Raw genomic sequence first — 24377 nt, 5'->3', positions numbered from 1 at the left:
GGCAGGGGGGGTTTCTGTAGGCCATGACTGCAAACTCAAGTTAGTATGATCTAGCTTCAAAGTCTGCAAGTGCCATCTGTGGGGGGGGGCTAGGTTATGGATTAGGAGGCTTGTGCAGCTTAGTGCAGCATCCAGCAATGAGGCTGAGGAAGAGCAGTGGTCGGAACCCAGAATAGAGAGACACAAAGAGGATGAAGTCAGAAAGTCACAGGTTGATAATATACAGTTGTGGTGGCGGGCGTGGTTTCGGCTCGGCTGCAGAGGGAGAGAGAGGGGGAGCGGCTCGGGGAACAGTGCCAGGTGAAAACAATGACGATCAGCTGGCAATGATTGTGTGTGTGTGCTCTCCCCCATTTGAGCAGTGAGGCGGGCGAGCGAGAGAGAGCCCCGAACGAGCGAGCAGGACGCCGGCACGTGTGCTGAAAACACGGAAAAATAAAAGAATTAAAACTTACAGACTGGTCTACAGCGTCTTCCTCCCAGACCCGACCCCGCACACCCCACAGTGGCACCCAACTCGGCGGATGACGGACCAAAGGCAGCACGATATGCCGACCCAACCGGCGCCACCCTCGACCCTGGAAGCAGCCGCACCACGGGGATGGGGCCAGCAGCGGACCACAGGGCGACCCCGACCAGCCCCACGGCGGGAGCCGATGACCCGACACCGGGACCCCCCGACCGCAGCAAGCCCCGGCACTCTTCCTGACCCACCCGGAGGTTCTCAAACGCCAGGGCAGGAGTGCTGGAAGTGTGGGCGGCCCGGACATCTGCGGAGGGAGTGCCCGCTGATGGAGGTGGGGCAGGTGATCCGGGTTGCCGGCGCTCCATCACCCTCCCCCGGCCCGGGAGCGACGTACCGCGTTCCGGTAAGAATCCAGGGGGGTACACGCCAGGCGATGGTGGATTCGGGCTGTTCACAGTCCATGATACACCAGAGCCTGGTTCGGCCAGGGGCATTGGTAGAAGCGTCGCGGGTGAAAATAAGGTGTGTGCACGGGGACATTCATGAGTATCCCATAGTGTCCGTCGAACTTCGGTTCAAGGGAAAAAAATATAGAATAAAGGTCGCGGTTAGCTCCCACCTGACGCACCCCGTAATTTTGGGAACGGATTGGGAGGGATTTAACTTGCTAATGGGGCAGGCTGCGGGGGTGCGTTCACGACCGACAGGGACATGCGGTATGTGTGCGGTGCTCAGCGGTGACTCGAGGTCGGCCGACGCCGCCGGGGGAGAGGGGGAACCGGCGGAGCCTCCCGAGGAGACCCCGGCGGTTCCCGAGTTCCGCTCCATGGAAGATTTTCCACTCGAGCAGTCTCGTGACGATACTCTACGCTCAGCCTACGACCAAGTGATAAGAATTGATGGTCAGTTGGTGCGCCCTGACGCAGCACAGTCGTACCCGCACTTCTCATTGATTAGGGACAGACTGTATAGAGTGAGTCGTGACACTCGAACAGGGCAGGAAAACACCCAGTTGTTGGTGCCGAAAAGCCCCCGGGAAATGGTTTTCCAGGCGGCTCACTATAATCCGATGGCGGGTCACATGGGATACGGGAAAACACTAGACCTGATAATGGCCCGATTTTATTGGCCAGGCATCCGGGCGGACGCGCGCCGCTGGTGTGCGTCCTGCCCGGAGTGTCAATTGGTTAATTCACCAGCCATACCACGTGCCCCGCTGCGGCCGCTACCGTTGGTGGAGGTTCCGTTCGAGCGCATCGGCATGGACCTCATCGGGCCATTTCACCGGAGCGCACGCGGATACCGCTTTGTGTTAGTCCTCATGGATTACGCAACCCGGTATCCGGAGGCAGTGCCATTGCGCAATATCTCTGCAAAGAGCGTCGCGCAGGCTCTGTTTCAGGTTATCTCCCGGGTTGGAATCCCGAAAGAGATTCTAACAGACCAGGGCACCTCGTTCATGTCGCGCACACTGGGAGAACTTTACGGGTTACTGGGCATTAAGTCCGTCCGCACGAGCGTGTACCACCCCCAGACCGACGGGTTGGTAGAGCGGATGAATAGGACGCTGAAGTCCATGATTCGTAAATTTATTAGCGACGATGAACGTAATTGGGACAAATGGCTTGACCCTCTGTTGTTTGCAGTCCGGGAGGTCCCCCAGGCCTCCATGGGATTTTCTCCCTTTGAGCTTCTGTTTGGCAGGTCACCAAGAGGGGTGCTGGACCTTATTAAAGAAAGCTGGGAGGAAGGTCCGAGCCCCGGAAAGAACGAGATCCAGTACGTCCTGGACCTGCGAGCAAAGCTCCACACACTGGGGAGGATGTCACGGGAGAATTTGCTCCAGGCCCAGGAACGACAACAACGGCTGTACAACAGAGGGGCCAAGCTGCGAGAATTCACACCGGGAGAAAAGGTACTTGTATTACTTCCCTCTTCCAACTCAAAACTCCTGGCTAAGTGGCAAGGGCCCTTCGAGGTCACACGCCGGGTGGGGGATGTTGATTATGAGGTGGTGCGGTCTGACAGGGGCGGGGCTACACAAATATACCACCTCAACCTCCTGAAACCTTGGAGGGAGGCGGAGTCTGTTTCTCTGATTTCCACAGTATCGGAAAGAGAGGACCTGGGGCCGGAGGTGCCAAAAGCGGTCAATCCCACCCCGCTCCCGTGTGAGAGTCATCTCTCTGAGGACCAGAGAGCGGACATTGCCCAGTTGCAGAAGCGGTTTGCTGATGTGTTCTCCCCCCGGCCAGGCCGCACCGACCTGATAATGCACCGAATCGAGACACCCCCGGGGGTGACGGTGAGGTCACGACCCTACAGACTACCCGAACACAAAAGAAAAGTGGTTCGGGAGGAATTAGCGGCCATGTTGGAGATGGGGGTAATAGAAGAGTCCAACAGCGCCTGGTGCAGCCCCATCGTTCTGGTGGCCAAGAAGGATGGGACTGTGCGGTTCTGCGTGGACTACCGCAAGGTGAACGACGTGTCACGATTCGATGCTTACCCAATGCCCCGGGTCGACGAACTCCTGGACCGGCTGGGCACTGCACGTTTTTTTACGACCCTGGATTTAACGAAGGGCTACTGGCAGATCCCCCTGTCCCCAGAGTCCAGAGAGAAAACGGCTTTCTCCACTCTGTATGGTTTGTACCAATTCACCATGCTTCCCTTCGGCTTGTTCGGTGCCCCGGCCACGTTCCAGCGCCTCATGGACAAGGTGCTGCACCCGCACGCCGCATATGCAGCCGCATACCTGGATGATGTGATTATCCACAGCACCACCTGGGCGGAGCATGTGCGGCGGGTGGACGCGGTGCTGGAGTCGCTGAGGCGGGCCGGGCTCACCGCCAACCCGGGGAAGTGTGCAGTTGGACGGAGGGAGGTACGGTATCTGGGGTACCACTTGGGGGGGGGGCAGGTGCGTCCTCAGGTGGACAAGACAGCGGCAATTGCAGCCTGCCCGCGCCCCAAGACAAAAAAGGAGGTGAGGCGGTTTTTGGGGCTGGCAGGTTACTACAGACGGTTCATCGCCGGGTTTGCGGACCTCACCAGCCCCTTGACCGACCTGACCCGGAAAGGTGCGTCAGATCCGGTCCAGTGGTCGGAGCAGTGCCAGCGGGCGTTTGAGAAGGTAAAACAGACTCTCTGTGGGGAGCCGCTCCTCCACACACCTAACTTTTCTCTCCCGTTTGTGCTGCAGACCGACGCGTCGGACAGAGGGCTGGGGGCCGTTTTGTCCCAGGAGGTCGAGGGGGTCGACCGTCCGGTGGTCTACATCAGCCGGAAACTGTCGGAGAGGGAGGCCAGGTACAGCACGGTGGAGAAGGAGTGCCTGGCCATCCGGTGGGCGGTGGGCTCCCTGCGCTACTACCTCATGGGACGCTCATTCACCCTCTGTTCGGACCACGCCCCGCTCCAGTGGCTCCACCGCATGAAGGATACTAACGCCCGGATCACTCGGTGGTATCTGGCCATGCAGCCTTTTAACTTCAAGGTGGTCCATAGGCCGGGGACGCAGATGGTCGTGGCGGACTTCCTCTCCCGCCCTCTCGAGGGAGGGGGGGGGGAGTAAGCTAGGCCGGACGGCTCCCCGGCCTAAGTCGGGCGGTGGGGGTATGTGGTGGCGGGCGTGGTTTCGGCTCGGCTGCAGAGGGAGAGAGAGGGGGAGCGGCTCGGGGAACAGTGCCAGGTGAAAACAATGACGATCAGCTGGCAATGATTGTGTGTGTGTGCTCTCCCCCATTTGAGCAGTGAGGCGGGCGAGCGAGAGAGAGCCCCGAACAAGCGAGCAGGACGCCGGCACGTGTGCTGAAAACACGGAAAAATAAAAGAATTAAAACTTACAGACTGGTCTACAGCGTCTTCCTCCCAGACCCGACCCCGCACACCCCACAACAGTATAATGGGGTCCAGCTTTAAATGTTATAAAGCCTCTCCAAACGTGTCATTGTGAGAGTTTAGGACATCAAGACGGGATCAACACCCTCAGTAGAATGAGTACCAGATAATCAATGCAATGGCAATACAACTAAGTCATTTGCTTGCTCATCTTGCAATGAAGTGGAACATCCTATTCCTGGTGGCAGAGCGACTATTGGTACTACGACAGCGTGTTTGATTGTTTCATCCCATCTGTAGCCTGATTCCAAATGATACATTGCTCTGTAAAACAATCAAAAGACTAGACTTCATATTATCAGAATGCAATTCAATAACATTCTAAACGTTTCAACTTTTCAGTAAATGTACATTTGCTATGAAATATTTTTAGGCCATTCCTGTTTTTGGGGCACAAGTCAAGAAGCCAAACAAAGTTCCTCAGCTGAAGGAGTTTTCCATCAGGCGTGTAGAGTGTATACATGTCTACATGTCTACACAAACACATCGGAGGTTCATGAACACAGAAAAAACAAACAAACAAAATAAACCAGCGATCCAACTGCCACCAGTCAATGCTCGTCCTGAGCCACCTGGGAATTAGATATGTAGCAAAGGGGCGTTACTCAAAAACTATTTGCAAAGATGCTATGGAACAATACATGTGCTAAAGAATAAAATGTTCTAATAAAGCCCAAAAATATCCACTTTAAGAAGCAAATGTTGTGGTAATATTTCAGATTTTTTCAAAGAATGTAAAATACAACCCCGTAACCGCAGTAAACCGGTATTCCCCACATGTGGCTTTCAGACGCAACGCCGTGTTCTGTGGCAAAGAGAGCCTGTTAATGGTAAAAAAAATATAATGATGTCTGACAGCTATTAAACTGTGCAATTTTCTTTCCGAGCTCAAAAGGCGGAAGCACCTCATCCCACGTTGTTCAAAAGAGAAACCTCACTATGGAAACCTGACATATAGAATGACACGACTGCCTTGTGGCTGGAGCTATACCATTGAATTGTGAGACCAGATTGTAGCAATCACAGTGTGACCCACGCAAAAGCCTGGCAGAACGGTAGGAGTGTTAAAGGCACAAGACGTACAGCGTTATCGAGCATTTCTGTCTGAACTCCAGTCATATTCTGATGTAAGATGAATACAAACAGCCAGTGGTCCTTGTTTCTCCTGGACTATGCTCCTGGAAGTGCTGTACAGAGGACAGCGTTAGTATTTTTAGTCTGTTGTTTAGTGGTCTAGCTACCTACCTTCTGGCGATAACTACCGATCAGCCTCAAAGTCGGGAGAATAGGCAGAGAAAGGAGGGAGGGAGGCCGATAAACCAAGAGCAACTCACCTTTCCTCTTTAAACAACTGTAATGTGTACTCACTAATGCAGTCGAGTGCAGAGGGTGTCTATCAATCACAAATCCTCCCAAAAAACCCAAGCATCGAGTCAAACACATGGGTGCATTTGCTTACACAGTAAAAAAAATAATTTAAATAAATGGCATTTCTTCTTGTTTTCACTGGGGTACGAAACACAATGTGATGGACACGTACGGTCAAAAGACCAGAGCAAAAATTATTTAATAAAACTTGTGCCCAAACTGCTCTTTCTCGAGACATGTCCCTCGCCATTGATCGGGTGATTAGTGTGTGCTGCCGCTGCTGCTCCTGCGATGTGTCTAGGAACACGTGTTGATGGATGTGTCTGTGGCCGGCCCCTCCACCTGTGAGGGCCAGGGCTGGGAACGCTCCGACAGCCTCAAGGTTACCCGCCTGGCGCCAAAGCAGATGGATGCCCCTCTGTAATGTGTTCGACTCAATCATTTTCTGCCTCTCCATGCTACAGCTCTCTCACGCCGAGGCTGTCTGCAGAAAGCCTGAGCCGAGTTGCAGCGGCAGCAGAGGAACGCATCAATCAGTTCACCACAGCAGCAGAACTTCCACATCTTCTCCTCAGGGCAGCAGCTACCGCAGAAGATTGTTACCCGTTAAGTTTTCGGGCTTTTTAGAATTCTGCTGTCTGGGTCTGTGGCCGTGTTTAGAGAGAGAACAGAGGTGCGCGTGCCTGGCAACGTGCACTGTGAAAAAACGAGTGCATGTCAGGAAACCACGTGTGGCTGTAGGTTATTTAACGGAGGAAAGATCGTGCATCAGGAGCATTGGCCCCAGCACTGCTCATTTCGCCAACACAGCCGTTCATTGGAGGAGTAAAAACTCTTATTCTTCGCCTCCATTTTTTTGGCCATTTTCCATCTCTCTTCTTCTGGCCCTGGGGCACTTAGGCTCCACGGCACCCAATTATACCGCGGCTCTGAGCACGCCGGTGACACATCGATTGACACAAGCGACATCCAGTCTTATCCCAGTGACACGATGCACCGCTGAGCAGGCATCGTTAGCCTTATCAGCCAATAGGGAGATGGCTCGTTAGACCCCGGAGGGCAGTACGTGAAGCTCCAGTTCTTATACAGATATCAAAAGACAAGGGCGAGTAGTGATGAAGTGATGGAGGAGGGCAGGATATATAAGCCTCAAAGGGACAACTTAACGCTCACGCACTCACAGGAGCAGTTTCCTCAAAGCAGCAAAGCTCCAAAATATGTTCCTTAGCGATCACACCTTCGGCCGCTTTGTAGTAGCTGTCACTGCCACCTGATCATGTGACACCTCAGCCATTTCTAGTCAACAAGTTTTCCTAAAATGGAGTGAGATCATTCCAAAGTTAGCTTTTGGGATGGCTGATTCTACCTGTGGTATTCTCATACTTTAATGCTGCCCTTACTGTAAAAGTCTCATTCAGCCAAAAGGTACTTTAACACAGTGAATGAGAACTTTGATGAAGTAGTAAAAGGGGATGATATGAAGTTTGTCCAATCCCCGAAGAGTTCCTCATAGCCAACTAACCCCTGCTCATCCCCTATTGGCCAGACGCAGCCAGCTCGAGCTGCTTCATCCCCTGTACAGAGACGGCAGGTTGAATGAGTCAACACTCCAATGAAATATCCCTCAGTATTCATGAGAGAGTCCATAGACACCACCAACGTGTGCTTGTCTTTGTGTCTGCTTTCTTGTCAAATCTTCACTGACGCCATGCCAGAGTGAATAGTGTCAGTATTGGCTGGGTGAAATAATTGTTGATTCCAGTAGAACATTGTGGACCAGAGGGAGCACAGCTTGTTCCTTAACCCTACAGTCCTTTCCTTTTTTATCCTCGCTCTTCTGCCCGTCGAGCGGAGGACCCGATGACTACCAGGCTTATGCCGTGATTATTTGATTTGATTTAGTGAAGACTGCTGCTGTGTCATTTCTGTAAGCAGTTAGCCAGATATGGTTACAGCCCTCTTAGCACGCCTTGGAAAGTGAAGTAAGGACATTGGCTGTAGCGGTAGCACAGGGTCGGTGGGGATCGATATACTGGAGAAATGGATCACTAAATCAAAGCAATTACTGATGTCCGCATTGGACTGTCCATTATCAGCCTCGCTCTCCTCCCTTCTTTCTGTTTGTTTACCATGTTCCTGACTGCAGCGACAATGCAGCGACCTTTGCAAAGATAATCCTCTTACATAAGTTGAGTAATTGCTCTGGATGTGGAAGAGGAGTGTCCGCCGCTCCTCTTGCTTGGATTCAGATGAAAATATGTGGTATTCATCGAACATGACAGGGAAAGGTCTGATCAGAAAAAAAGAAAGAAAGAGAGGAAGAGGAGAAAAGACTAAGAAAAAGAGGGGCATGGATACAAGGAGACAGGGAGATAGGGGGCGAGCGTGACAAAAGCAGTGAGCCAGAACCAGAGGATGGAAATGCCATAAAAAGAGTTCATCCCCACAAAAACCCCTTTTTTTAGCAGTGCTGAGCACAATATGCATCTCCAGGTTCTCCAGGTTGCTTTGAAACTCCCTTTGTGTCATGTGCCCATAAGTAAAGGGGCTGCAGGGGTACACAGGGACAAATGAAGGCTTTATTTATTTTTTTCTTCACCACCGCCACCTAGAGCCCTGACGGCTACAACGCACGGGTGTAGAGCACGCAGGCTCGGCTCCAACACACCGCGAGGGGCTTCTCTGGGAGAAATGTTCACTTTACTTTGGTTCAAGTTGCTTCATTTGGACAATGGGTAGAGACGGAGTCAGAGAAGCAGACATTTACTGATATTTGCTCCCAGCTATCAGAGACTGAGAAACAGAGGCACAAGTTCCACTGCCCGATTATTAATTAAAAACTCTCTCCCAGCTCTGCGCTCACTGAATATAAGTCCCACAGTTTACAGAAGGCATTATGCAGAGACTGTGCTCACCGCTTTCACTTCCATCGAGACTCAATCCGAGGAAGAAAAAAAAAACCCTACATTTTGCATTGTTTAGGAGACACAATATTCCCAAAAGCATCCACAACTATGGAAATTGGATGGGTTGTGTGTTTGTAGTGCAGGAAAGACAGACAGAGAGCGAAATACAAGAGGCAAAGCAGCAGAAAAAAATAACAGGAAAGCAGATTTCATGCTCAGGGGATTGCATCTCCTTCTCTGACAGCGCTGAGGGACAGTGTGCAGTCCTGCTTGAGGATTTACTGCCCCCTGGTGGTGTGTGACTGCACTGTTGAGCTTTGTGAAACCAGCATCAGCAGACTGAATCACCCCAGTGCCATGTGCACTTTCTGAAACGACTGGATCCCTGGGCCTCTTTGCAGCTCTTTATGAGTTCATTTCTGTCTGCACTTGAATTGGAATTGCTTGAAAGAAGTACCAAAGAAGAGAAAAAATCTACTACAAAATTGCCATCTCGGGCAACAGCGTCGTGAGAAAGATGCCATTACACGCTTGGACAGTGCAGTCAATATTAGTGAACATCTATCTCCACAACCAAACAACTTCAAGATGCACTCTCATGAGGTAAAAAATGAAACATGTCTTTGTCGATCGGAAATCAATGAGATCGCCGTCCAAGTCGTCCCACATAGTGCCGGGAGATGATTTGAAGAGGGCTTATCATTACTAATTTACCCATGAATACGCGCCAATTGAAGTCAATCATTGATGCTTCATCGACCGTTGGATGACAATTTGGGGAGAAAAAAAACGAGTGATTTTGGGATTCGAAAGGTAAGGATTCCAACATCAGGAAGCTGTGGATGGTTACTGAGAGCAGCTTTCCCAACACCTCCACCACCTTGTTATTCTGGCTCAGTAGCCGTATACTCCAGCTACCACCCGTTAAATGAAAGAGAACCAGTCCCCTGTCGTCATGGGGATAAGAGAGCCCCCCACACACACACAAAATCACACTTCAATGAAAGCTACGTGAAGGCTGTTTATGAAAAGCCGCTGGAGGCAGATTGAGATATTTTACACATAATCAGTCGCAGCCGTTCACTCAGATTTTCAGGCACAGGATATCAAGTGTTTGTTAGAACAAGTTGCCTGCATGGCAGCAGAGAAAATAAAGAAAACACATCTCTCATCTGCGTATTTAAAGATCACCCAAAGCTCTCAGCTCAGCTTGCAGGGCAGAATAAACACATGAGAGAAGCCACCGGAAGTCCCTGAGTCAAGGATGTGGTACTCACTGTTAGTGTGGAGAGGAGGGCTCGGCTCCTGAGGAAGATCCACTTCATGTGCATGTTTGTAGCATGTGAAATTGGTGCACATTTTCGGAATGATGTGTGTACTGTATGCAGGATATGCTTCAGCAATAAAAGGGCAATATGTGTGTGCATGCTGTTGATTGAACCCACAGGAGCTCTCCTATATTTTAGAATTTCTCTCCATACAGCCAAACAGACCAAAGAGACCAAACCGGTGCAGCACGGCCAAAGTTTCCAGCCCTTTAACTTCCTCATAAGGGTTTCATCTGGATAGGAAATTGAATGCTACAATTTGCATGCAGTTTGACTCTCCCTGACTGGTAAATGCGGATCAGGCCCCAAGTTGAAGCTGATATTGCTTAACATATGGCACAAAGCTCACATGACAAAGCACCAATCAGTGGTGCTCCTTCAACGCTGTACAGGTACATCTTAATCAGTACTCACGGTCGCTGCAGTGCGTTCCGGAGTAAGACGTCATGGAGCAGTCACAAGTGAAGTTCTCCCACTGCTGGATGCACACACCCATGTTGGCGCACGAGTCCTCCTGGCAAGTCGTGCTCGGGCCTGTGAAACAGGAGGGGGGTGGGGGGGAGGGTGGAGATACCACAGGAGCACAATCAGGCACCAATAAGAGCCAATGCTGAGCCGTAACAATGCAGGACCCATGCAGAAGATGTGCACTCTACCAAGAGAGATATACAGCGTGTTGGCCCTACTGAACCAGGAGCAAACAGTGCCACCACAGGAGCCTGACCTGAAGTACAACCCAGGAAACAGTCCAGGGATCCCCTTTCATGCTGGGTGAAGCAGCAAGGCAGTGGCAAGCCAAAGCAGACGCAGCAGCTTTTCACAGGATCAACAGCACGCTCCTCGAGCATTTTACTCTGAGGTCTCTGCTGGAACAACCAGCTCAAATCGAGTCTGCATTTGTGACATGCTCCAGCAGACGACTCGTACCACAGCTGGGCTGATGTGATGACACTGTCAACATCCCTTTGTGTCCTTTATTTCGGAGAGTGGGTGCAGGTGGACGTGCATGCACTTTTTCGACCATTCCAACAACTAATTCAGTTTTACGAGAATAAAACTTTTGAACGTTGCATTCCCTCCGTGAACGAGCAAGACACAACATACAAAAGAACCTTATAACAAAGGACTCAAGGATTAAAACTCCATTCAACGATACCCATGTAAAGAAATGCAGTGACCCGGAGAACTTTCTCTTTCACGGTGAGTACAGACGGGGAACAGTAGACACACGAGACAGACGGAGTTGGTGAAGAGAAGAACACTTGAGAACACTTGAGAGCACACCCGGGTGTACGCACTGGAGTCAGACAGCAGCTTCCAGGGTATTCAAAGTCAGACTGGATGTGTGTCTTCTATCCGTCTCCACCACACATAGCTCTTACCTTTGAATACTACTACTGAGAGGGAATGCAGATAAGGACGAGCGCACAGCATGGGTGACTAGTAAAAACAATTCCCCCGTTGGGGTCTAGACAGACGCGGGGGGGGGGGATCGACAGAAACCCCTCCGATAACCATGTTGGAAACAAACAAAAGCAAATAAGGTCAAATCAAAGAAACAGTCCAAATAAATGGCAGACAGATGCAGGTAAACGGTGTCAATTGTCTTGTGCAAGACAATGTGAAGAGACATTGAAAGTGGTGGACGGAGCCAGTTTGCCGGCTGAAAGTGCACTTCCTGTGTAATGCAGGGCGATGGGGGTGAACCAGGCGTCCTTCACACTGCGCGCCAACACGGTTCCTGCTCTGTACCACAGTGAACGTCATGTTGGCCAGCAGGGAGGACTCGGATGCATTGGAACGGTTGCTCGCTCTCTGAAAAACAGTCAGCCGGGTAAAAGCGGCATCATGGTTGTTTTTTTGGAAGACGAGCATGAGACAGCCTCTTTCTGCCGTGTATGGCGCCCCTGTATTGTGTCACAACTGCTCTTCCTGGATCCGCTCTGTGTTTTCTGACTGCGTGGGGCAATCTAACATAGGTATGGGTCCACACTGCTGCAGTGTCCACACGATGCCCAGACAACAAACGTAGTGTTACATTCTATTTCCCCTGGTTGCTTAATCTCTTGTTATGTCTGCCACTAGTCTCTCGCTGCTGTCTTTTTTAGGTCCATAACCTCTTTTTTTTCTTTTCAGAGAGCGAGTCACCACTGTGGCACCAAGGGAACACCCCCGCCGTGGCGACACCCACGATGCATTGCACACAGCAGACTTTCAGGCGAGCAGGCCTCAGAGAGGCTGAGTTTAACCTTCTACCTTGCAGGTCAGCTTTGGTGAAACCAACTTTGTTAGCGCAGAAAGAAAATAACAAACAGAACAGAGCAGAGCGGAAAACAAGGGTAAAGGTTAGCGCGTCGGTGGAAGTACAGAGCTTGTCACTTTGTGCAGAGTAAACATCAGCCTTGCAGAATTGTTAGAGGGGGTTGAGCTCTTAAATTGATCCCACATAGTGAAATATTTTTTCGTTTAATAGGAGTTGTCAGTGTTGAAGCTCAAGCTTCTGCTGCCCTCTACAGGTCATATGTACAGGCCCGCCATACGTGCAATTAAGTAAAGTCTCTCTGTACAAACAAAACATAGTCGGCAGGTCTTTTTATAATATAATTCTCTGCCTTAGGTTAGAGTTTTGGGGTTCTTGAGAAGAAGAAAAAAGACAGCTGGTGAGTGTTTGAGTGCAAGTAGCATCATTTCAGCTAGTTGGCTTGTTTTTGTTTTATTTTATTTCCTATTCTGGGAAAACCGCAAGTTTCTTCCTTTTTAATTCAGGTGTCACTACGGGCTAAAAGAATAGCCTGAAGCAACATACAAATTAACAAGCTAAGAAACTAAAAGTCAAAGTGGTTTCGTGATAAATGCCTGGTGAAGGAAAGAAGGAAATCGGTTGGATTAACAATGCCAGCGAGTGGCTTCAAGGGCTACTGAGGAAACTTCTAATTAGACCAATAAATCTCTCGGAGCACGTCATGATTCCCGTAGACTACAGGCCTTCTGTACCTTCGCAGCCTCGCTCAATCTGCCCGCTGCGGAAAAGGGCGTCGTTGATGAGATCCGGCAGGCGGCCGTTGAGATCAACCGAGGCCAAGCAGCCTTGGAAGCCCTCCCGGGAAACCACCAGCTTAGGCAGGTTCTGGTACATGTTGGGTCCCAGACCTCCGACAAACAGGTCACCTGAGGGACACAGCGGCATGTTAGTCTGAGAAATATCAGAATCACAGAACAAACACTCAAAATCAAGCCTTTGTGAGCCAGGGAAGACAGCTGACCTGGCTCCGTCCAAAGGTAACAACAAACGCCATGTGTTTAGTTCAAAAATGACTTGGTGACAAAGTGTCTCTGAGGTCTCTTTTTGTATCATGTTTCCTCATCCTTGTCAGGGGAGGTCACTCCAAGCCAAACTATTGGGGGATGTAGTACAATCTTTCACCCTTGGCATGCACTGTATTTCTCCAAAGGCCTGGATGAGCTACCTTTGAGGTCCAGGTTCTTGGCTCCGTTGACATTCTGGGTGACGGACTTTGCGTCCACCTTGAGCGTGTGCGTGTTGGAGTCGTCCCTGGTGATGACCACGCTGTGCCAGTGGTTATCGTTCAGAGGGTTGTCACTGTTCCCCTTCAACAGACTGGGCCCGTTCCCCAGGTCAAACACATAGTGGATGAACCTGGCAGAGGAGGAGCGCATTAGACGAGTGTGTGTTTGCACTGTGTCTTATGGCTGCGCTCAGTAAGAGCGAATCGTCCACTCATCGGTCAGTTGAACCGTGACAAACTGATGTTTCTTTGCTATTTATACAACTGAGCTGATGCTGACATCAATGCAGACTAGTTGTACTAAATTACAGTATGTTCCACTTAAATTAAATACACTGACTTTTGGATAATGGTTAATCATTTACAACGTGTGCTTCCTTTGTAATGTCAGACAGCTGCTTCATCTTCAAGTCAGGGTCTGCTGCTAAGAAACAGTGCAACCGGGAAGGATGGGTCCCCAATGTTTAACTCATGAGAAAACACACACCCATCCCCACATGTCTGCATCAACACTGCCCCCCCCCCCCCCCCCCCTCACCCTTTGACCAGCTCTACAGCGATGAAGTCGTTGCCGTCTCCGCTGTTGAAGATGATGAAACCGTCAGGCGAGGTGGTTTTGAACTGAAAGAAGAGGTGCATTGTGGTATAGGCCTGCAGAGTGGCCAAGCCCAGGTAGCTGCCCTTGGTCTTGAAGGTCACGGGGTCGGCTGTGATGAAGCGCATGCCAAAGCGGGCGTTTAATTCGCAGAAGTCAATGTCCCCGTTCTTGCACATGTCGATGTACTGCATCCCGTTGAATTTGAGGCTCTGTGGGAAGCGGAGTTCAGAGATGTTGTGAATAAATATTGAAGCACACTTCAGTTCAACACCTTTGACTTTGATGATAAATAATAAGAATTAAAACCCTTCTTATCTGTAACTAATGGTTGTTAAAAGGATGCATCCCTCTGTGGTGCTTCATACCTGAAGATGCCCTATGAAGGTGGAGGGAGCAGACGACACAAAGCGCCTCTCGGTCAAGATGCCCGTCTCCACGTTGTTGAACTCCAGACGGGTGTGGTCCCCCGCCATCTGACCTGAGATGAGTGAGGGAAGAAAGAGGAGAAGAAGCCATAGGATGAAGGGGTGGGGGAGGAGGAGGGATACTGCCGCCTACAGCCCAGTTTCACGTGGTGTCTTGCTGATGCAACATCCTCACTCAGGTGAGGCAGTTCAATATAAAGCAAGATAACCCCAACACCCTTCCCAAAATAGATGATACGATCATGCATGTCAGGTTATTAGTAACACGGTGGAACACAACAGTAGTACCTTCAGCCATGTCGTTGTCCACGGTGATTTTGAAGATTTTACCGCGGCGGACCACTCGCACTGAGTGCCACTCGTTGTCGTTGAGCTTTTGTCCGGCATAAAGGACTTCAGGGCCCTTGCCTGAAGAGGAGGGTTAGTTAGTGAAGGGAGGGGGGAAGCACCAGCACAAACCAGATCTCACAAGCTACACACAAATATTAGGTGGGAAAAAAGTTTTCATTTTGTCGAGTCCAGAGCTTTATCCTTTAGAGCAAGTAGCTTTATTTTACAGACAAACATTTAGTTTTGATAGACAATAGAGGTAAAGAATTTTTAAAAATCCAACTGACAGCAGGAGTAAAGAAACGTGTGCTGTAATTCACACCTAACTTTAACGGTCACACTGCTTGTATCTGATTTTTAGGTAAGTGGAAATCTGTTTCGGCAGTTACAGAAAGGGCACAATCACAAATACTGTATACTGCAGTTGCATTGTGTCATTACAACGGTCCTGTTGACATAGTGTAAGGGGTTGAGTAACCACTAGAGGCCAACCCAGCCCCATGCAATAGAAAGCCAGGAATCTGCTGGGTAATATTGCAGATAAGCAGACCAGCTTTAGGGGGTTTAATGAGGTGACTGGAAATGTTGCCCACTACAATGATTCTCTACTGCTTGTATGTAAAGAAGGTGATCTAATCTAATAAAATGTTAACTTTTAGGACAGTTGACTTTTGATGAAATAAATATAAATATAAAATTGATCTAAGAAAATGTAATGTTGCCACATTGTGGCTTCTGTGATCAGTAGCAGAAACCCTACTCAATTTAAGGTGATTAAATGTTAAATGTACTAAACAATTTAATTTGAATGCCTGGATTTAAAAAATATGCATTTTCAGTTCATAAAAGTCTAGAGTTTGAATAACTATAAGTGAAGAGAAAAGTAAATCTGCTGTTCTCTCCAGAAAAGTGTCAAAGGGTCCCTTTGGAGAGTAACAGCCTTTATACTGCTGCATGAGGTCAAATGAGAGCAGAGTGAGTAAAACACAGGAATATGTCACCGCCCATAGAGTCTGAATGTTGGGCCAGTAGCTACACGCATAGCGGGAAAGATTAAAAACTAGTTGCCTGAATCAACTGGAAAGCAGACCATTTAAAACCGATAGTAACATTTGCATAACTAATCTCTGGTTATTACCCCCCCCCCCCCCCACCCGATTATCTGATAAAATCCTCTAATCAGTCCCATGCATTGACACATCTCTGTCCTTACATCGAGCACACAGGCTGTAATGAAACATTGATTGTACTGTAGGAAGTAGGCTGCAGAAGAAGAATGTTGACTTACTGGTGTTACAGTTTATCCTGACACAGTCTAGATGGGGAGGGGAGAATAAGTGACAGATGAAATCGCATCCTTCAAGGTTACAGCTGCAGACATCCAAGAACAGGAAAATCCACCTTCCGGGGACGGTCACATGACCCCAGCGGCCATTTTAGCACCAGTGGCCATTGATTGTCAATCACTTGGAAATCCAAATGAACACCCATCCAATTAGGTATTACTTCCTCTACTGCAGCCAATAACATTGTACAAATGGTGGTCAATATCACAGTACTAATTCAACTGTATCTTTCAATGCTTCAATTTAGAAATTTGCAGGTATGCTGATATTTAGCATCGCATGAGCAATATTTTATGGAGTTTGGCTACATGTTGAATTTAAAAATGTTGCTTGCGATTCAATGGCCACAAAAACTTTGCAACCCAGTGATTAGAGACAAAATATTTAAATTGAGAGAGTAAAAATGCAATTGAAACTATGTCTGTCTCTTTGTAAACCTCTAGCTACGGAGGAATGTCGAACCACTGTTTGGCGTGCGTATGTTAAAATTCATGTGACCAGGCTGGTCATGTGCCGTCAACCACGACAGAAAAGTGGGAACAAACAGCATCGAGCCACGCAGCACCAACACTGTATATAGGCCTGAAGACCTTCTCTAACCATTACATTGGTTCATTTTGAATCTTCAATCAAATTAAAAAATAGTGCGCATTAAAAACATGAAATATGGACTACAGGTGTTCCATGTTTCTAGCAGCTGTGAAACCGCTAATACATAATGAGTGAGTTGCATTTGTAGGAACACACACACACTTTGTAATGAGAGTGTCTTTTCTAGGCTCTCTAGTAAGAAGACCTGCACTATACGTAAGTGTCCCACTCGGGCCACCGTGTAGGCGCGCTGGGTGCTGGGGCATCGGGCTGTTTGCCAGACGGGCCGCAGGCTCAGGGCCTTTGAAGGGGTGAGTGCCATCTTTGAACAAGGCATGGGAGATGCCAGGTAAACCAAGGGTTACTAATGGACGGAGAGAAACATGATCTTGATATCATGAGAAAAAATGAATGAATAAATAGAACGACAGGAAACCCACGTGAGAAGAATTCATAGTATCAGTGCAGCACTGAAATGTAATAAAGCTCCCCTGCAGTTCAGAATGGATGTAATTATGTACACAATAATGGCCTAGATTAAAATGATCTTTCATCCGTTCAAAAGATGTGCTACAGAGCATGGATAATTTTGTTACATGTTACAATGATGGGTATCAAAATCTACAAAGACATCTCAGCATCAAGGCAGAAAAACTTACAGTCCAGGCAAGTCAAAGACAATACATGCAGCTACAAAGAAAAACTACATAAGCTGGTTAAGTGTGTGTTAGGTCTGATATCATGTCAGGACCAGAAAGAAAAGGTACCAAAAGAAACAGAAGGAAACACAAAGACAGGAAGGCCTCCTCTCGCCCTGAACGGGAGGTCAATACGATACCTAGGTTGACCGTCAGTTTGACCCTGCCGCTGTCCAGCTCCAGCCTCAGCGTGTCCGCTGACTCGCTGGACGTTGCGGCCATGAGCAGGCCAAAGGCCCGCTGGGACATGAAGCGCAGGGAGACGTCCTCGGCCTCTGTGTGCATGACGTTTGGAATCACCACTTTCATGTACATGGTCCCGTCGTACGACAGGATGGATGCCTCTGTGAGGAAAAACAAGAGGGCAAAACGCCACATTATTTTACATTCAGTAAATTAAAGTATGTGGTACCAGCAACATTAACGATGGGAAAAGTAGTGTCCATTTGTGAGTTCATGCTCAAAAAAGACACAAAGACAGATTCCATAATAATCCAACAATCTATTGCATATGGTTCAATCACTTCTGACAGCTTCATGTTCTCTATCTACCCTTCCGAGAAGAAAGATTGTGTGCTATGAAAGCAAATATACACACACACACACACACGCGCGCGCGCTGGATCGATGTCCTTTAAACATTGAATGAATGGGTAGTAACTACATCCATGTAGCACATGGCCAGCAGCTGAATTCATAACCCAGACAGTGACAGGCACGTGTGCAGAAAATGTAATCATCATGCCACTTCCTCCTCCCTGTGCAGACTCCCCCTCAAAGACGTGGATTTTTATAATCATCAAATCTTTTTATGTTTGCTCTACTTCAACACAAAATATTACCCTGACAAACTGAACTCGGCATGTCTTGTAGAGTTACGTAATTAGAACAAATGCTTAATTGTGGAAGTTTGGCCGGACTATTCTGTTTACTTGTATCTATCTATTCCAGTCTTCAGACCAATCAAAGTGCTTTTAGAATAGATTATTCACCCATTCACACACTGGGGATTGAACGGCCGGATTGAAGGATGAGCCAGCAAGACGGAGCGAGCGTGGCGACAGAAGAAGAGGACTGTCAGCAGGACTGGAAGCCACTCGGGGAGCGAGACACAGATTGAAAAGGGTATCCAACCATGACATACCTGTTTTGACACCTCAGCGTTTGAAAGAAAAAATAGCCCTGTGGCCTCGGAAATGCATTTGGCAGCGTCTAGGGAAACCCTGACGCTGTGAGCATCCCATCAGGGACGTGTTGTACCTGTAAACGTGCAATGTCACCTGTCACAGGATCTGTGTTTTGTTTTTTTTACACTTTATATTGAATAAAGTGTCATTTTCAAATTTGTTTGAGTAGAAAAACGCTTACCCATGCAAACTCCAAGGCACTGCTTTGATGAAATATTCAAATCCATGTGATATTTTTAAAAATTCATATACAAGAAGCGTGAGAACACCGAACCATGTAGCCTGCAGAATAATGAGTTTTTATACTGTACTGGTTCTCTCTTTTAGTTTCCTTCTCGCCACCTTAAAATTATGCCAAGATCTTTTGACCAGACGTGGCCCACGCCCTCTATCATCACCTGTCAATCACAGCTGCCTTGAAAACCTAAACAATGGAGTCGTCATTGGAGCATGGCAGCAACGGTGCTGAAAGCACAGAGGGAGGAGAGCCACGAAGGCCAAACCGGCAGTAATCAGAAGAATAGCTTTTAATGGGATTCACGTCCCTGAGTTGCAACCCACACAAAGCTTTGTCTTTTACGTAGCATAAGTCTTTTTTTTCAACCCAAAATGCTTTCTGGTCCGTAGATATTTTACAGGGCGTACATCACTGAAAAAGGTTGACAACCACAAATCTTACAATGGAGGCAGGTATTGATTTGTGAGTCAGGTGTCAGATCCAAGGCTATGCGGGGGTGGGGGTGCTGAGAGTCGATCTGTAGCTTAGAAAACCCAAACAGACAAGGCAAGACATGGGCAGAAGCCCTAGTGGCACAGAGAAATGTTGTGGTAATGTTTGTAGCAGTTTGACATGGGGATGGAGAAACATGGGCTGTTGTACATGCAACATAATACAGCACAATACAAACTGATATATGTATGTCCTTTTCATGCATGCATGCAGACACAGTTTCATAATTGATTGAACAACATTGTTTGGCCTCACACCCCGTTAAACAACCTCCACACACACTACATCTTGTCTTTTTTCCTATGAGCTCAGACAAGTGACGCACCGGCTTGTCACATGACGGTGGGACCATGACGTGTGATGTGAGATTAGACCACCGAGTGGATTGTTACGACTACGTCACACCATATCAAGACACCGCAGCACGAGAGCCATACAGGCTGCAACATGGCGCAGCTACTAAATATAGCAGCTAGAGGAATGGGACACATAACGAAATATTGGCTCAATTTCATAGGATGTTAATGACATCTACATAAAAATGAAAAATAAAACAGTATGTGTTTTAGTTACAAATTACATTTTTATTATAGCATATCGAATCTTCTTGTGAGGTGCTTGCTATTACACAAGCTTACTTTGCACCACAATTATGTGTATTCAATTTCATGCCAATTCGTTTAATAAGTGTTTTGATATTTCAGTCTTGACGAAGGTGGTGGGCCGACTCATCGAGCTGTCAAAGACCGTGTAAACTTCAAGCCCGTTTTAGCTCCTGGTGGCTACAGACGACACCCTCCAGCTGTCTGCACAGGATTGTACCAGTTACCCAATGTGCTCCTCTGCTCCACAGTCAATACGGTGCTGTGGCCTTTTAAGCAAGCAGCAACACAATGGGATTCAGTGGTAAAGGTCTGATTTTGTGAACAGCATCCTTTGTGGGGGAAAGTACTGCTCCATCATGTCTGAATGTCATCGATCAATCTGTGCTGGGTGTGAGGTTGTGTTGATGTCCCATGGCTTTTTGTTGGCTGTGAGAGAGAAAAGGAAGTCTGGTGGATTACAAGTCAGTGGATTTTACTCCCCATACATGGGTTTAAGGTTGAGTTTGTTTTTAGGATGTCGATACAGTAGATTTAGAACCAGTGAGGAAGTTTCAAGAGGTCCAAAAGGGTAGAAGTCATCTGCCTCCCATGTTTCTCTACTAACATATTTCCAAAGTAATATTACCAAATACAAAAAAGTCGGCAGAAATAAGGTGAGAATTGAGGATCGGAGTCAGTGTGAAACAGTATGACTCTTTGATCTTGTTGGTTATCAACTCTTTCTCCCCTTCAGACTTTCCCTTCTTCTGGGCTGTATCTTCTTATTTGATCTTATGTCACAATTCTTTTCAAGCCATCATTCATACAACACTGCTCTCACCAAGTGAATGCGGAGATCTGACAACACAACACTGTCGCCAGGACAAGAAGGCAAATGGTTTTTTCCACTACACAGTTGTACGTGAATGCAGAGAGACCAAAGGCAGTATTCTGTACAGCAGAATTGTGCTAGGCAAAAAAAAAAACTTGATTAATCGCATGCATTTCTGTGATTAATTGCAACGTGCGCAACATTCAATAATAGATTAAAAATATTTTTTTGCGTGCTTTTATTTAAAAATACATTTTATCAGAACAATACAACGTCAAGTTAACATTCAATATTTAAATGGCTTTTCTTTTTCCTTGTGAACAGGAACCAGAAGAAACATTGTCTTTTATCTGGAACATCACAACGCAGCTAGAGGTAGAAAGGGTCCCTTCAAGAGTGAACTAAAGGGGTCTAGCACAAAAAGTCTGTAAAGACTGTCGACTTCCTTTGAATCTCAGTCAAAGAAAATAAAATACTTTCAGGGATGCAGGTTGAGCAATTACACAATGACTAAATGAACTTTGAACATCCACTTTAGCTTTTCTTACTCCTCTGCACCAAGCCAGTTGCCAAGACACACAAGGTCATTTACGTTTTCGGATGACAAAGAACCTCTCTTCTTCTGAAGAGAAAATCACTTTTCCCGGGGGGCAGATGTTGTACTTCAGACGGCATGTTGTGAGCGAGAGCAACATTTGGTGCACGTTGTAATGGCGTCAGGCCGTTTCAAACGGCTCATGTATTCTCCTAACGGGGGTGATTAGATACCTCTGGTTTGCAGTGGTTATGAATAGCTTTGCTTTTATCGACTACGCTGTTTGGCAGAGATTTAGAATTTGAAAATGTCCATTTAAAAGTGCAGCACCTTTCTCCAGTTTCATGGTTAATGTGTGCAGTAGTGTTAAGCCAATGCTCGAAAAACAAAAAAAGACATGCTGTTAACTCATGATAAAATCATTGCTGGCTACTCCTCATACAGTGAGTGGCCAGCATCAAGAGGCCGATTGAATGAGAACCACAGTTTGCTGCATGTTTAAAACCAGCATGATTGTCTGACCACTTGTTTTACTTTTCCCATCACACGTTTTTTTTTACTGCATTCCAAAGTCTCATCCACTACTATCGCCAAGACAATGTCAGTGATTAAACTGAGGTATATTTAAGAAGCTAAGACCAAGCAACAGTAAAGTCTCTTTCAGCCAGCTTTAAGTGTTTCAAGGTTGCAGCTGTCCATTTGTTTAACTTGTTTCACAGTGACAATCATGTAAAGGATTCATGTGGCAGGGCTGTAAAGAAGTAAAAGCAAACAGCTGAATCAAACATCACTTTACATCTGCAGAGAACTAAACATCCACACATTTGCATAAGTGAAGACAGCTGCTGTGATTATACTCATTCATACGCAATCTAAAGCAGCGGGCCCGGGCAAGATACTGCAGGTGATTGCATGCTGGGTAACCACAGTGTGTGCAAGAGTGTTTGGACTTGTATGCACACACACACACACACACACACACACACATAGCATTTTCAACCACAGTAACATAGTATTTCTTAAGAGACAGATGAGTAGCAATGAGGATGTCATTTCCAATGCTAATTAAGCTGCTACTTGTCAGTCTGTGTATGAGTGTGTGTGTGTGTTTTCCAGCAAGCCCTGCACTTTACATAATTAGTAGTCTAATTGAAGCAGAAGATGGAGGAGGAGGAGGCAGAGAGCTATTAAGTGAGAGGCTTCACAAATATTCATTCTATGAAGGAGTGTGTGTTTGTGTGTGCACACACTGACGCACAGCGGTCCTACTCAAACTAATCTAAATGTTCTTCTTATGTACTCGACTTGGCTAACCGTGTAGAATCATCTCATTTTGTTTCTTTTAACAGTGACAAGTCTTTGTTTTCATGAACAAACCAACAAAGGCACTGACTCACTCATATTCAATAGGCATGCCTGTCATTGGCTCCCATTCATGCTTCAATCTGTCAAGTTCAAAAATCATATCCTCAACCTTACAGCAAGCATAAGGACATTGATAAAGAACCTCACAGGCCCTGAATATGCATTTGTCTCCTCTTCAACGTGTGTGTGAATGTGTACAGTGTGTGTGTGTGTGTGCCCGTACAACATGTGCTCTATGTGTCTACACACGGAGGATGTAGGAAATGCCTGTCCAAGAGGCTCTTGGCCACAGACGTGATCCCCAGTAATCCTCACCAAGTGGTTCTCTCAGGACACACACACACACACACACACACACACACACACACACACACACACACACACACACACACACACACACACACACACACACACACACACACACACACACAGTGAGCTCTGCTACAACACAGCAAAAATATCCCAACCGAGACAGACAGTTTTTTTAAAGCACTGCAGCGTAATAATCCAAACTCCTTGTAAGAGAAACGTACTGAAATAGGTTGTATAATAATACACGTTAACACAGGAACAGAAGATCTAATTCATCGATGTTTACATTAGACAGAAAATAGGAGCAGTCGCACCACAACACTAAATGCAAGTGGATGAATAAATCTGAGAGATATTTCCTTTCAATCTTGGTCAAAAGCCCTCGCCAAACTCCTGAGAGGTTATATGTTTAAAAAGCACAGGGATCTCAAGCCTTTTAAAATATACAAACTCCCAAATGGTGAGAAATTAATGTAACAGTGTCTTCTCGGCTCTGAAAAGTCTCAAAACATACAAAACAAACGTTGGAACGTCAGGATCTGGCTGACCAAGGACGACTTTCATCCCTGGCAATATTCCATAGTGAGACAGAGAGACTTTTAAAAGTGAAAGGAGAAAAGGAGGACATAGAGATGTTAGCCCAGAAAGATAGGCCAATGGACTCCATTTAAAAATAAAAGGTAAGACCATGCATACACGGCTATGCAGTCCATGACAAAAATAAGGAACCCCACCGAAATATTCTGTACAAAGCACTTTGAGGAACAACACTGCCATCACATCGTAGAACTCGGGAGGAGGTCAGCACCCTCACGGGGATTATCAAAGATGAATTCATCAGGATATCCTAAATCACAAGGGCGGATGTAGGAACAGTAAGCGCTTCCGTGCGTCAGACATATTGAATAAGCTTTACACGGGGATGAGGTAAATCCGTAGAGCTTTGTCAACATGTAACAGTTCTGTATCTGAAACAAGCCTCTGCAAATGCTATCTACAGCACAATTGTTCAATGAACACCATGCTGTGCTGTTCATTGAACACCTGGAACAACCCAATGCTGCTGTTGGCTTATCCTGGTTAAAGTCATTGAGTGGCATTCCCAAAAAGTCTCTTTAAATTGGATTATTCAAAGCAAAGCAGCTGTGTAGAACCTGGGGGAGGTTAGGATTGTCGACGGTTTGTGATGATCCATCTTTTGTAGGTACACACCTACAAAACAAAGAGCTCCAATAAGGAATGGAAGAGCCCTGTGGAGGCACCGGCAGATGCTGTTAAAGGGAGCGTTGTAATCGAGGAACTCTCCAGTAGGCAGGGCAGGTGGTCATTTATGATGACAGCCGGTT

At 47.2% G+C, this 24377-nt stretch overlaps 1 protein-coding gene across 15 annotated transcripts in view; it reads right to left on the bottom strand.

Annotated features, from left to right (window-relative positions):
- LOC119195130 (neurexin-3b) overlaps positions 1 to 24377 on the bottom strand; it is a 219594-nt gene that overhangs the window by 110524 nt on the left and 84693 nt on the right. For 9 of the 15 annotated variants that reach the window (XR_009942809.1, XR_009942810.1, XM_037449814.2 and 6 more), the window contains 8 exons: positions 17627 to 17830; positions 16140 to 16166; positions 14810 to 14929; positions 14462 to 14574; positions 14037 to 14305; positions 13439 to 13629; positions 12966 to 13139; positions 10386 to 10505 (listed from right to left, as the gene is read on the bottom strand). Coding sequence is in view for 12 of the 15 variants with exons in the window: in XM_037449814.2 (XP_037305711.2) it covers positions 10386 to 10505; positions 12966 to 13139; positions 13439 to 13629; positions 14037 to 14305; positions 14462 to 14574; positions 14810 to 14929; positions 16140 to 16166; positions 17627 to 17830 (1218 nt within the window). In the remaining 3 variants the exon portion in view is untranslated. Of the gene's footprint in view, positions 1 to 10385; positions 10506 to 12227; positions 12255 to 12965; positions 13140 to 13438; positions 13630 to 14036; positions 14306 to 14461; positions 14575 to 14809; positions 14930 to 16139; positions 16167 to 17626; positions 17831 to 24377 lie in introns of all 15 variants that reach the window. The other 6 variants (XR_005114197.2, XM_037449811.2, XM_037449818.2 and 3 more) reach the window with 1 other exon arrangement.

Source organism: Pungitius pungitius, chromosome 20 (assembly GCF_949316345.1).
Source record: "Pungitius pungitius chromosome 20, fPunPun2.1, whole genome shotgun sequence".
In the NCBI taxonomy this organism is placed as follows: domain Eukaryota; kingdom Metazoa; phylum Chordata; class Actinopteri; order Perciformes; family Gasterosteidae; genus Pungitius; species Pungitius pungitius.
This window is presented reverse-complemented; position numbering and strand designations above follow the sequence as displayed.